Source organism: Phyllostomus hastatus, unplaced genomic scaffold (assembly GCF_019186645.2).
Source record: "Phyllostomus hastatus isolate PE091 unplaced genomic scaffold, TTU_PhHast_1.1 phas_contig_34, whole genome shotgun sequence".
Taxonomy (NCBI): domain Eukaryota; kingdom Metazoa; phylum Chordata; class Mammalia; order Chiroptera; family Phyllostomidae; genus Phyllostomus; species Phyllostomus hastatus.
Window position 1 is genome coordinate 26,539,024 of NW_025333857.1, and position 15,266 is coordinate 26,554,289.

The 15,266-nt window shown below is 42.1% G+C and overlaps 1 protein-coding gene across 1 annotated transcript in view; it reads left to right on the plus strand.

Moving 5' to 3' along the window:
- LOC123819901 (histone-arginine methyltransferase CARM1-like) overlaps window positions 1–15,266 on the plus strand; it is a 223,307-nt gene that overhangs the window by 130,313 nt on the left and 77,728 nt on the right. The window contains exon 6 of the mRNA XM_045840500.1: window positions 495–605. Coding sequence (XP_045696456.1) covers window positions 495–605 — 111 coding nt within the window. The remainder of the gene's footprint in view (window positions 1–494; window positions 606–15,266) is intronic.

The window sequence follows — 15,266 nt, forward strand, 5'->3', positions numbered from 1 at the left end:
TAAAGATGTTATTTTCAGTTATTTCTGAAAATTTTATATATATGTATAAAATTTAATATATAATGATATATATAATTCTAAAAATTATTGAGACAGTGTTCCCTTTGTTCATGGACTGATTTGGTAAGCAAGTTCATTCATGTCACTCTGCTTTTCTTGGCCCTAACCATCCTAAAAGCAATCCATGCTACAAGAAAACTATAATAATAATAGCAATGATTTGAAAAACCCCAATTATGTGCCACATGCTTCATGTACACTTCATATTACTTAATCCCTGCAGCAAACTTTAAGAAGTGGATATTAATAACCCTGTTTAGCTTAAGAGAAAAAGGAGTCTCTCCGAGATTCCTAACTTGGTTGAGGTAAGACCACTTGTGAATGAATATCAAAGCTAGCATTAAGTCTGAAGCCGGTGCTCAAGGTTGGCATGGCGCCCACAGCCAACCGCCTGTCTGTGTTTTCACCCTGTTTTGCAATCTCCTTTCTTCCAGGTCGTTCTAGACGTTGGTTGTGGATCAGGAATCCTGTCGTTCTTTGCTGTACAGGCTGGAGCTAGGAGAGTCTATGCAGTTGAAGCCAGCTCCGTAGCCCAATATGCCGAGGTAAGTGGCGTTTTTACAACAGCTCCTCACTAGGTCTTTGGTAAGCTTCAGGGGACTTTGTGATAGACTCTTCCAAGTAGGTAATTTAGAAGAAATTGTTTTATACCAGTTTGACTTTTTTCTTATTAAGATGTTACTGATGAAAGAGCCCAACCCCATTTTAGTAATTAATAGGAAAACAATTATTTAAAAATTTTCACAAATTTGAAACTATGACACAACTTTCTTTCACCCCATCGACCAGGTTTCAGGTGGGCCTGAGGGAGATGAATGTTTTCTTACCTTTAATGACCTACCAAGGGGAGGAGTCAAACCTCCCTGGAACTAGGTTTATTTTTTTCTTAAGTAGTGTTTGGACAATAGCTGCACCAGTCACTTTAAATTGTACTTTTGCTTTCAGGGACTGTTGCTACATGGTTGAGCACAGACACCTATCTGTGCTTCAAGGAGCTGTTTCAGATTTTAGGTTCTAACTGGAGGACAGGGAGACACTTTGTTTTAAACATAGTGCTCTATTATAATTACAAAATATGTACCAAGAGAGAATAAATCCAAGTCAAGAGTCAGGTAGTAATGGATTTTGGTTGAATTTGGATATGATAATAACCCAATCAAGCTGCCGCGTTTGGATGTGTATGTGCTCAGGTGAACAGGGTGATGGGTTTGTCATTCACACGTGCAGGAGGCCTGGGTTTTAATGAGGGATAGTATGATGGAGAGAGGAAAGCTGGGCTTCTGCTTCTGTTGAACCGGTGGTAGCTCTGAGTAATGTTTGGTTTGGGTTGAGGAAGCAGGGAGCAACTCAGGCAAGTAGCCGAGCAGGCGGGCTGGAAGGAAAGACCACCGGGGCCTCATGGCTGGCATGTCATTACGCTCATTTTCCTTTTTCCAGCAAGTCTTGGATAAAAATTTTTTTGGTCATTTGCTTCTTCAACAATTTTTAAAATCCATTTTTATTAAATAGTGGGTGTACACAAAAGAATATTTGTTAAATATGTGCAGTGTAAAGAATGACAATACAATAAATGTGCACACACACTCCTTTTATGAAACAGGCCATTGGCCCTGCCGGGAAAGGTCCATGTGTCTCTGCCTAATCATTTCTCCTTTCTGCTCTAAAGAGAGGTGACTCCTATTTTGAATTTATGTTTATCATTTTTTGTTCCTTATAGTTTTACCAGATATGTTTCTGTCCCTAACAACAAACCCTTATGAATGTTCTGAAACTGGAATCATAATATATGTGTTCTTCTGCAATAGGCTTTTTTTGAACCCAGCATTATGTTCTTGAGGTTCATTTTGTTGATGCGTACAGCTGTTCTTCATTCATCTTCAATGTGGGACTGTGTTATATTGTATGAAATGCTGCAAGCGGCTGGTTCCCTGTGCTGCTGGCAGACTTGAGATGGCTTCCATTGTAAAAGTGTTGTTACTATGAATCCGCTTGCATGTACTCCCCACTGTCTGTTTGCTGGAGTTTCTCAGCACATATGCAACAGCACAATTGTTGGATCATGGGGCACACTTGCCTTCAGTTCTGCTCTGTTATGTGAGATTGTTTTCCAGGGTGGTTGTACCCATTTTCCCTCCCTCCAGAAGTCAATGAGAATGACATTGTCATGCAGCTTTGTTAGCACTTGATATTGTCAGGCTTTGGATCTTGCCGATCTGTATTTATGACAGGATATTGGTGGTTTTAATTTGTGCTCCTGCTTTCTAATGACTGAGCCTCTTTGCGGTGTTTGCCCATGTCTTCTGGAAATGCCTGTCAAAGTTTTTTTACGACTTTTCTTTTGAATTGTTTTTCTAATCTGAATTCATTTGTAGGAATGATTTCTGTATTTGGATATTAATCCTATTTGGTTTTACATGTGGAAAATATCCTCTCCCAGTTTGTACCTGACCTTTTCTCTTTCTCTGTGGTCCTAGGAAACTGTAACTATGGAATTCTAAATAAAAGAGAAGAGGAGAATATAAACTTATATAGAGATAACCCCACAGATAAAAATGTCTCCTAGATTTTAATGAATCCTAAAATGTATTCTTAAAGATGAGGAGTTGAGTGCAGAACTTTGTCTCAGGTGCTGCTTATTCATTTTATCACGTCTGCATTCTGTTGTACCCTGATTCTGTTGGCTGGGGAATATAGGAGAAACAGTATGATTAAAGTCAGTTCTGTATTCAGAGAGCTTCTGTTCTAGTAAGAATCTAATCTTATTGTCTTGTATCAGACATTTCTTGCCCCCCCCCCACAAAAAAGAGTGGCATAATTTAGGGATTTCCTTTTTCTCATATAGTTTGTTTTCTCATACAAATTGATGTGGTTTGTGACACATTAAATATTTATTTTTTAAACTATAAACATCTAGTATTATTGACTGTAGGTATTTTAAGGGAAGAGAGGAAGAACAGAGGAACATCTCTAATCATAGAGAGGTTCTTGCATTCCCTAGCCCTTATCCTGTCTCCATCCCCAGCAAAAACTCTCAGCAATCACCAGCACACCATGGGAGGAGCCGTGCTGGAACTGTCTGTGTGACTGGTTTCTCCTGGAGCATCCACATTCTGATTAAACACATCAGCAGGATCGTGCAGAGTGGGGCTCCCCTCGTGGACACTTTGACCCAGGGTGTGGCCGCTGTACAATTATAAAGGCCTCTAGCAGGAAGCCAATACAGAGAAGAAAAGAGAACTAACATAACATTTAAAACTTTTAAAAGTATTTAAAACTTCTTAAACTATTAAACTATCTGAAACTTGGAAATAATTTCAAACTTATAGATAAGTTATAAAAATAAAAACTATTTCAAAGGCCACCCAAATTCTCTTTACCCAGATCCCCCTGTTGTTCACGTATTACCCCACTTGCTTTATCGTTCACTCTTGCTCCCCCATCACCACACACACAGACATATTTCCATATGTGTGAGTAGTGACAGAGACACAAACACATTTTTTTCTGAGTCAGTTGTATACGGTGTAACCTTTTATTCTTAAACAGTCCAGTGTGTATGTCCTAAGAATGAGGCTATTCTCTGATGTAACCAAAAAAAAAAAAAAGAACCTATTTTAAGGTGAAAAAGAAGCTGTTCAATGACTTGTCCGCCAATCAAAAGGTGTCGGGGAGACCCCAGTGTGAGCGGAGAGACTACTGCTGCAAGCATGGAGGCGAGAAGACCCTATACCTAACTGCTTGTGTAGTATTTCCAGAAAGACTTGGTTTTTTAAAGCTTTAAAAATCAATGTTCTGATGAATTCCAAAGCACTATGGTATGGTTTTGTCTTTGGTTTTAGCTTCTGCAGAGGAAGCCTGTGTTGCTGTGTTTTTCTTTTCTGTGTACAGATGGGGGCGGGTTGGGGGCAGGGCAGCTTTCCAAATGCTGTGAGGATTGCAAGGCGTGCTGGAAATTCTGGCTGGTAAGTTTCTTTTGCCCGGGAGGACTTCCCTGGATGTAGCCCTGAGGACAAGCTAGTTAAAAATGCATTCAGAACCAGGGATGATTACAGTCTTCTCAAAGTGCGAATTTCATGACAGCCTGGCCCCTCTTGATGAAAATCGTGGCCTGCCCGTGCCCCTCACTGCCGCCGTGGGCGTCACGAGATGTCCCCTGAGGGCTAAGGCCCTTCCACACCGGTGCTGACGATCTGTACCAGCTCTTGGTTTCTGCTTCTCACACTGACACTCTTCTGTACAATTTGTGGGTGGCAAAATGCGAGTGTGAACAGCCCACAAAAGAGATTCACTCTAAGAATAGGCTTTTATAGCAGCTCAGCATACAGTGCATGGTGGTCCTTTCGACCTTTTCATTATTTGGTAATTGAAGCAGCAGACATTTAATTCTTCCCTCTGGAGTCTTCATTAAATTGCTTGGAAGAGATAAAATTGCAACAAGAAAGAAAAATGTACAAATTTAACTACATCGCCTGTCCCTGGATTCTTCTTCTCACGGGAGGCTTCTGGGCTTTAAGTAAACAGGATAGTTTCAAATTGTGTTGAATTCAATTTCAGTTGCATTTGGTGGCTCAGCTGGATTTGGTAAGGGCTGGCCCTCAGATGACAAGATGGCGTGGATGACTCTTTGTCTGGAGGGCATGCGTGTTCAGTCATTTTTTGCAAAGTGGTCATGAACTTGCCCAGCTACAGCCATGTGCTCTCACCCTTGGCCCCATCTGACATTTCTGAGTCAGTAATAAGAGATCATCCTTGTCCAAGAAACAGGGCAGAATGAAAGGTCTTCCGTGGGCCCCAGCTGGGAGCCTGCCCATGTCAAAATGGCAGCTATCTCCTGTTCTTTTTCTCTTTTTCCTGCATGTGAAGCTCAGAGCTAAAGCCCCAGAGCATACAGACCAAATGGGGGCGGGGGGGACATTAATTAAACGTATACACATATACAGGCATGGATGGGGTACTCCTCAATTTAAAATCGAATGTATGTTGTGTCTCCCCGTCTAGATGATAAATTCCTCAGAGAGCTGGGAAAATGAAAGAGGAGGAGGGTGAGCAATCATGAATAGATTTGTGCGTTGTAATCAGCTTAAACTGACAGCAAAACTCTCTGGCACTTAGATTTAACAATGTTCATAATCATTTTGGGGCTAATTAGGCTGTACTCATGCACAGCTCCTATATATGCCTCATTAGGATGATTTTTGAGGAGTCAGACCGAGTACTTCTGGGTCATGGGAGAAGTAGAGGCAAGTGGAACTGGGTCTAATGTGACACTGCCTTTCTGGACCCGCTGGGTTTGTAATCGAGGGGTGGCTGTCCACTGTAAGAGCCACTAGACACAGGTGGCTATTTATATATATATGTAAATTAATTTAAAAGCAGTCAATTCCTTAGGCACACTGGACATATGTCAAGTTCTCAGTACCCACAAATAGTTAATCAGTTAATGGCAACCCTCCTGGACAGTGCAGTGAGGGACGTGGGGAGAACACGTCCCTCACTGCAGAACGTTCTTGTGGGCAGCACTGGCGGAGAGAACGCAGATGGCCAAAATTCACTTTGCTGACAGACGATGTCCAGGCCGATGGCTGTGTTCACGGCCAGGTGCTGGCAGCCACGGCCAGGTCGAGTCTGGCTTGACGGTAGATGAGGCTGCACTCCCAGCCCCTCTTGCTGTGGGCATTGTTTATCCTTTCCTTATTGATGTGTAAGATCCAAGATCTGTCACAGAGCAGGTTCCCCAGGAAACAGACTCTAATACAGAGATATGCATGCAGGAAGTTGAATGCAGAGGGCTCTCAGAAACCTGCTCTGGGGGCAAATGAAGGAGCAAGGCAGGACTGGGCAGAGAAAGGAGCTGAGACACAATATAGTTGTAATAAAGGGCTCAGCCCACCCCACATGGAGTTCTTGAGCTGGGGGGACCCTTCTGAGTTGAACCACTTTAAGGCAAGTGTCTATATTTTACATTTTTTGACGTGTGCCCCCTCAGGAAGGGATGTGACTTTGGTAAGGTGGTGCCCTTGGGCTGAGGGAAGTTTCTAGAACAAGACTCAGCTGAGAACCATCACCTGCCAACATTCCCAGAAACTGAGAGAACAAGCGCCTTGGTCCTGAGGGAAGGGTGTTACTGGCCGGTTTTTCCAATGAAGGGAGATTTGGTGTGGTATGCCACTGCAAGTTCAAGATTTAGGACTCTATCCTTGGGCTACTGACAGGAAGCTGATGGAGAATAAAGGTCAGAACAATAATAGCAGGTCAAGGGAGAGAGTTGAAGTGATGCAACATGGGATGACACTGAAAGCTTAGGTGAAGCTGCAGGGTGATTGTGACGTGTGCTTTCGGTTGAGCAGAAACTTCCTTGAAACTAAGTACATCGATGTTCTCTGTATACTTCCAAGCCTGAGAGGACACAGGGCACATACAAGACATCTCTTCCCTCAAGTAGTTTGGAGCCCAGTTGGGTTTCAAACAAGTGAAATCCTTGACATGAGACAGTGAGTGCCAAGTGCATATGAAAGGCAGAGATAAGCCGTGCTGCGTGCTGTTGCCACTGGCTGGGCGGGTTTGGGGAGCCTCAGAGAAGCGGTGTGACTTGAACTGAATGCTGAAGGATGAGAAGGAGATGCTCTTTTCATTCTTCACCTCTTACTGCCAACAATGAGATTTTTGAAAATCCTTGGGTGCTCATGGGGTTTCTCGCCTTAAATGTGTTGATAATCTCTGCACAGATGCTTTGAAGGCCAATGTTTAGAAAGCACATCTAATTTTTCATCTTGAATGCTAGAAAGAGCATTACAATTGAAGTTTTCTAATATCAATTTATTCTGATTTCAACTCTTTGAGCTGGGGTTTCCTCCAGTTTCTTTAGTGTCTGCAGTAGCTAACTTCCACTTCCTCCTCTCTCTATCATAGACACCAAATGTCTGAGTCAGAAAAGTCCACCCAGCTCATCAGTACCTTTTATATTTACACTGACAATGGAGTTTAAAGGTGGCAATGAGGACTCTGTTCAGGAAACAATAATATGCATGTTTTCATAACTGAAGTTTTACAGTTGAGGATGCATTTCCACATCTATAAACACATAGATCTGTGGGAAGCATCTGTGAGGTGCTTGGAGCAGATGATGTTGTTCCCGAATTACAGACAAGGAGGAACTTTAGATCAGTTAAATCATGAAGAGGGGACATAGCCTGTGAGATACCAGGCCTCACTGCCACCTCCTCTGGAAAGTGCGGGTGAGCAGGGACTAGTGGTTCCTTTGGAGGTGAGGATGACAATGTTTGACTACAAGCTGGAGCATCTACCCCTGTAGATACTCCATCTAGGATCCAGGAGAAAAACTATCTTACTCTTCTCAAGAAATCTACTATGAAACATGTTAACAGGCAGACAGATCTGCCATATGAGAAGTAATTCCCCTTCTTTGGAAAAGTCAGCTAGTAACACACAGAATAACAGAGGAGTAGTTTAAAATGGTCCATGTGAAATGCCCTTTCTATAGGGCACACAAGGAATAAGAACCCTTTCTATAGCTGGATGGGTGATTGACAAGGATGGAAGACAGCTTGGGAGAGAATATTCATACCTCTTCTTCTCACTCAACACTCACTTCCCATAAGGCAGGCCCTAGATACCTTTGCCAGGATTAGAATTGAGGATGCAAGTTCAGACACCATGCAGTTGTATTGATTCACAGTGTAATGGCCTTGATGAGTGTATTAGTTTCCTACCAATGATGTAACAAAGTAACACAAATTTAGTAGCTTAATACAAATTTGTTACCTTACAGTTGGGAGGTAAGAAATCTGAAATTGGTTTAGTAAAATTAAAAATCAAGGTATCACAAAACTCCTCTTTCTGAATGCTCTAGGGGAGAATTTGTTTTTTTCCTTTATTCACCTTTAGGGGATACCCAGATTTCTTGGCCAGTGACTGCATCATTCTGACTTCTGTTTCCACCATCATGTTTTTTCTTACTCTTACCCATCTGCCTCCCTCTCATAAAGATCCCTGTGATTATATTGTGCCCACCAGGACAATCCAGGATGATTCCAGCATCCTTAATTTAATCACACGTTCAAAATCCTTTTTGCTGTGTAAGATAACATATTCACAGTCTCCAGGGATGAGGATGTGGAGCTCTTTGGGGGTTCATCATTCTGTCTACATTGTAGATTATAATAGTCCCTCATGAACATAGTCTGAGGATTAAATAAGAAACCCATAAAAAATTGGCACAGTGCCCGACACTCTACCTAGTGTTATTGTTGTCATTGAGGTTATCTTCAGTATAATTCTGGGGCCTCGTTTTACCTCTGCGGGGATCAGCTGAACAGATAATCAGGGAAGTGGAGGTCACCAGACAACAGCGGAAACATGGGGCCATCGATAGTACATTTTTTCAAGAGCATGTTGTTTAAATTGCATTTTACAGCGTTATTTATTACTTGTTTTTTAATGAAGCAGAACATTACAAGATGCAGAGGTTCTGCACAGTTCTCTACTTGTCTCAAGGGTCTTACAGACTGGGTAGGGCCGTGGGTCGAGCAGCCTCTGATACTCAGTTTGCAGAAGAAATTCATAGCTATTCTTAAGTCCTTTCCTCAGTAGGTTCTTCCCTTGCTGACCTAAATCTACTAAGTTCTCCTCCGATGGCCTCAATATTGGTGACTCTTTGGGGGGAACACAACTTCTTCGGTGTCAGAGAACAACACAGCAGCTCTCAGACAAGGAGGCATCACGACCCCTTGCTGGGCTTCTGTGACACAGTTTCTGATGCTGTAGTGATGGGACATGGACTGAGAATTTGCATTTCTGATGAGTTTGGGTGATGCTGATGCTTTTGATTAGGGACTGCACTCTGAGGACCACTGGAATTATATAACATCAGAAACAAAGCAGCCCCTGAAAGAGGGTATCTGCCATGTTTTCAGAAGATGCACTGAAGAAACCTTTCATGGACTGAAAGAGAAAAAGGAGTTTGAACAGCAGCATTGAGCCTGCCTACCCCAAACCCCCAAAAGTGAGAGCAGCATCACCTCTCTAAAGCTTGGCTGAGGTATAATTTATAATTAAAAGTTGTGAACAGTTAACGTATATATATTGAAGAGTTTGGACCTATAGATACACCCATGAACCCATCACTACAACCAAGGTACTAACCATATCTATCACCTCCCCAAATGTCTTTATGTTTTTGTGCTTTGTTTGTATGTTTGTTTTTTAATAAGAACACTCAACACGTTTTAAAGTATAAAATACTGCATCGTTTATTACAGATGCTACGTTGTACAGGTGACCTCTAGGACTCATTTGTCTTGCAGAACAAAAGTGTTGTGCCCGTGACAAACAGTTCTCCACTCCCCACTCCCCTGGCCGTGTCACCCAGCATTCTGTGCTGTCTGTATGAGTTTGACTAGTTTAGATACATTATGAAGTGGAATCATACAGTATTTATCCTTCTGTGGTTGGCTTACTTCATTTAGCATTATGTCTACATTCATGTCACTAAGGCTGAATAATATTCTGTTGTGCATATATACCATATTTTCTGTATCAATATGTTGGCTGTTGTGAATAATGCTGCAGTAAACATACGGGTGCAGGTATCTCTTCAAAATCCTGATTTCACTTCTTCTGGATATATACTCAGAAGTGGGTTTGCTGGATCATGTGGTAGTTCTATTTTTAATTTTTGTGGGAAATTCATGCTGATTTCCACAGTGGATGCACCATTTTCTGTTCCTACCAGCAGTTTATAAGGGCTCCAATTACTCCAAATCCTCACCAACACATCTTTTTGCTATTTTTTTGGAAATAGCCATCCTAACAAGTGTGAGGTGATGTCTCATTGTGGTTTTGATCTATAATGTTTTCCTGATGGTTAGAAGAGCAACACCCCTTTTATCTGTTTTACTTATTGGGCTTCTGAATCAACTTTTCTTTGAAGAAGGATCTGGAAGCCAAAATAACAACAACAGCAACAACAACAGAAACCCTTTCTGGAACTGACGTCCAGTCTCTTCAGTTTACAGAGGTGACTTAGAGGAAGTAAGGGACTTGCCCAAATCCACAGTTGTCTTTCACCTGAGGGATGATGTCCTCACTTCCAACATTGATGTGTTTGTCATCTTGACATTTAAATCCTAATTCAAGCAACTCCTTAGCTCACTTTGCAGCTTCCAAAATCTGCTCTCCTTAACTGAAAGCCTTAACTCACAGCCACTCGCCTTCTTGTTCCTCTCTTCCCAGCAGCCCCATTGTGCACAGCAGTTTTGGGCCCCTATTTAAGGGCCCATTTGATTCTGGACATTAGAAGAGAAAAGCAGCATGTTTGCAGAAAGTGCTTATTGACCTAAAGCATTTTTCTGCCCTGGAAGCTACACATTTTAGGGGAATTGTGATTAGGCCACACATTTTCCTGGCAAGCAGAGCAGGGAAGTTGACACAGTCTGTAATTTAAATCCACCTAAATAAGAAAGCCATCGTGTGAACTCTCCCAGGGAATGAAGCAGGAAAGCATTCAGAGGCTTGATTACTAATCATTGCTAACAGTGTCTCGATGCCTTAGAACTCAATGAATTTGCTTCACATTCACCCCCCCCACCCACAACCCCACTTTACTTTTCCCAGCCAGTTCCAGGTAGCTCAAGCGTCTGGCCCTGTAGGAGGCCCCATGAGAGTGGAAAGAAACAAGATCAGTGTTTGGCTGTGTGAGATTGATTTTTGAAGACCAGACGAATGGCTGACGAGCAAAAAATTCACTCAGATCAACAGGTTGGCTTCCCCACACAATGCTTAGTAACCACTTTGACTCCTTATTTTCCATGGAATCGATGAGTCCACTCTCACTCTGGGCAGCTGATACAGCTGTCGTGTAGCCTCAGATTAGTGTCCAATCTTGGTCTTTTCATCTACTGTTGCTGAAGAAATGACAACTGGTTCCGCCACCCGGGTTACTTTTTAATGATCTGAAAGACCACAAGGAGCCAGCATTTCTTTTGTGCAGTTCCTCATTCAACAACCTAATAGCTGTCTGAAAAGAGCTTTCTTGAAAAGCAAGGAAAGTTTGCTCCTCTCAGGCAGAAGCAGTAATCCTGCATGATTCTCTGATTAAACTATCACACTGTGCATATTACTGGGCATCTGACCTGCATGAAATGGACTTACTGCTGAGGTTCCTCAGTATCTGCACTGCTGCTTTCCTGCCAACACACCGCAAAATGACAGATGAGTATCCTATACTTTAGAGTGAATGGCAAGTAAAGTGCCCAAGAAACTGCTGGGGTCCAGCCGCCACCTGGGGCAGTGCTGGAAGGGGGAGCGTGTTTTTCTCTAGGGTCACCCTCTGTGCAAATGAACTTCAATCAGAGGTAAAACCAAAGCTAGCGCCATAGGTGATCCAGTGCTGGAGCGAAAACATGCAGCACAATCTCCCCTCCTTCCAGTGGACCAGGAGCCTCTGCTACCAGGTACTAAACTTAGAGGTGAAAGCAGGAAAAGGTTCTCTTTCCTTTCTGAATTCTTATTAAAAATAGAACATTTTAAACCTCAACACCTCCATAATGTACCTAAGAAAATAACTTCCTAGGCTTTGGAGTGGCCAGCACATAGAGCAGGGACTGGGTCATTACCGTGTATTGGTATCTGCGAGGGTCTAGTTGTGTATTGTGATTGGTGAATATTTTTAGCAATCCCGTCAACATACACATATGAATTTGTTTTGAAAATGATTGTATGTACTACTGTACTCACACATTGTGTATGTTATAAACATACTCCAAAGTGAAAATGATGAACTACTACTATATGAGGTCTGTCCAGAAAAAGTCCAGCCATTGTTAATATAATGAGAACAGGTTGTGCGACACTGATGTAACCTGGCAGACAAGGAGAGTAGACTGGAATGCGCGTGTGTGAACAATGACGACTTCACTGTACTAGTCAGTGCAAGTGGTAGATGCTGTTGAGTGAGTGTGTGTACTGTGTGGTCATAGCATTCAAAATGACAAAGCAAGTAGAACAACAAAATCTACATCAAATTTTGTGTTAAGCTTGAATATTCCTCTGCAGAAACTATTTGGATGATTCTGAAGGCTTTTGGGAACAATACAATGAATGCAGTGCAAATAAAAGTGTGGCACAAATGCTTCAAGATAGTCAGGAATCTGTCAAAAGTGATCCAGGTTCTGAAAGGCCTGCAACAAGCAGAACACCTGAGAATATTGAACATGTACAGGCCACAATCAACAAAGATCAGTGACTGACAATGGGAGAACTGGAATCTGATCTGGGGATTCCAAAATCTACTGTGTCTGAGATTTTGACTCAGGATCTTGGCATAAAATGTGTCATGGCAAAATTTGTTTTGTGGCTTCTGCTACCAGAACAGAAAGAACATCGTGCTGCAGTCACTTAATGACCTGATTCAAACCTCTACCAATGAACCAAATTTCCTCAAGAAGGTCATAACCAGAGATGCTTTGTGAGTCTACTTGTATGGCTATGATCTGAAAACAAAGGTCCAATCATCCCAGTGGAAGTCGCCTGGTTCTCCATGCCCAAAGAAAGCATGGCAAAGTCACAGCAAGATTAACACCGTGTTAACTGTGTTTTTTTTTTTTTTTTTGCATTGGGAAGGTGTTGTCCATCACGAGTATACTGCTCCAGACCAAACAGTTAAGGAGTACTCTCTCAGTGTTCTTCGTCGGTTGAGAGATGTAATTCTGATTAAATGGCCATAGCTACAGGTAACTGGTGACTGGCATCTTCATCATAACAATGTGCCTGCTCCTGCATCACATTTCGTGCAAAGTTTTTTGGCAAAACAGCAAATCACCCAGGTGACTCAGACCCTCTACAGCCTAGATTGGGTATCCTACAACTGGTGTCCTTTGGCTTTTCCCAAAACTAAAATCACCTTTGAAAGGGAAGAAATTTCAGAATGTTGATGAGATTCAGGAAAGTACGATGCGGCAGCTGATGATGATTCCAACAAAGGATTTTGCAGAGTTTTGAGCAGTGGAAAAGATGCTGGGAGAACTGTGTGAGGTCCCATGGTGCCTGCTTTGAAGGGGACTGTGGCATCATTGTCCTGTGTACAATGTTTCTTGTATGTTGTATCTTCTTCAGTAAATGTCTCTTTTTCACATTACATGGCTGGATATTTTATATGCAGACCTCATACACTAAAAAATAGCTAAAACTTACAAGGCTGACAAAAAAGCCCTACACATTGTTGGCAGGAATGAAAAATGACACAAGGACTTTTGAAAACAGTCGGGCTGTGTCTCACAGTATTAAACATGACCCAATGACCCAACAATTCCACTCCTTGGCATTTACCTAAGGGAAATGAAAATATCAGTTTGCACAAAGATCTCTACATGTAAATCTGGAAGCAACCCAAATGTCCATCAACAGATGAAAGGACAAACCAATTGTATATCCAAACAATAAAATACTGTTAAGCAATTAAATTAATAAACTACTGATACACATCACTGTGGATGACCTGTGGACGAATCACAAAGACATTATGTTAAGTAAAAACCCAGATACAAAAGAGTATATACATTTATTTATATAAAATTCTAAAACAGGAAAAACTAATCCATAGTGACAGAAAGCCAGTCGGTGGTTGTCTGAGGCTGGGTGGTAGTAAGTGCAGTACAGGGGGGTCAGAACTGTAAAGAGGCATGAAGGAAATTTGAGGGTAATAGATATTTTCTATATCTTGATTGTGGTGTTGGTTACATGGGTATATATATTTATTAAAATACATTAAACATACATTTAAAATGAGTGTATTTCATTATTTGTAAATTATCGAACAAACATTGAGTAAACATGCTTTTAATTTCTTTTTTAAATCTTCACCCAGGGACATGCTTATTGATCTTAGACAGAGAGGAAGGGAGGGAAAGAGAGAAGGAGAGAAACATCAATGCCAGAAACATGGATTGGTTGCCTCATGTAGGTGCCATGACCAGGGATCAAACCCACAACCTAGCCATGTGCCCTGATTGGGAATTGAACCAGCAACCTTTTGTTTACAGGATGACTGAGCCACACTGACCAGGGCTAAAGATGCTTATTAAAACAAAAGTCAACTTCTGTTCACTTTTGTAGTCTTGTCTGTGCAAGAAGGGCCACCCCCAAAAAACTGAAATTATCTTCTGGAGGGCAGGCCCCTTTTAATACAGGCCTCCCTTGCTAGGCTGGTGTTCTAGGAACCCATCTGTATCAGTGCAACAGCTGGCATTATTGTGAGAGGCTGTGTTTGGCTTCAGTGAATTTTTTTGGAAGATTCTTTCAACTCATTTGCCCATTTCCTGGTGGGTGATTTACGAGTGTGCCTGCCCACACCACACTGAGTGTTCAGCAGTTTTTGACCAAAAACAGCTTGACCCCGTACCCCCACTCCCTGCTCACCTGATCTCACTTGAAGTGATTTGTTTTTGTTTTCCCGGTTTTCCCAGATGAGAAGAATCTACAAAGGGAAAATGTGTTGCCAATGTGGAAGAGGTGTAACAAAATGGCAGAAGCACTAAAAGGCACCAAAATTGATTAGTTCAAAAGTGGCTTTGAGCAGTGGAAAAAAGGTCTCGATAGGTGTAGTACATCAAATGGAGAGTACTTTCAAGGTGACTGAAGTTTAAACATGTAAAAATAAATACACATTTTTTAAACAAATAATTTCCATGCTTTTTTTGGTTACCCCTCATATAGGAAACAGCAATAAAATTATTGAAAAGGGATGAAAGGATGAGATAAGAATAAAAGTCAATAATATTTTAAAGTATACATATTTCGGACTTCTGGCCAAGATGGAGGCATCGGTGGACACACCATGCCTCCACACACAACCAAGATAGGGACAACAACAATTTAGAAATGTAATAACATCCAGAACTGACAGAAAATTGATCTGAATGGAAGTCGGACAACCAAGAAGTCAAAATACACCTGTTCATCCAGACCAGTAGGAGGGGCAGAGTCAGGCAGCCTGGCGAGTGTCATGGGACAGAGAGCAGAGAGAGTTGGAATTGGGCACGTAAGGTATCTGGGGGCGGGTAAGGCATCTGGGGTGTGCAAGATCGCAGCGGGTGGACCCTGACTGTGCAAGCGGCAGCTGGCAGACCCCGGACAAGGGGTGGCAACCAGCAGACCCAGTGAGGCAGCGATTGTAATGCAAGGCAGTGCAT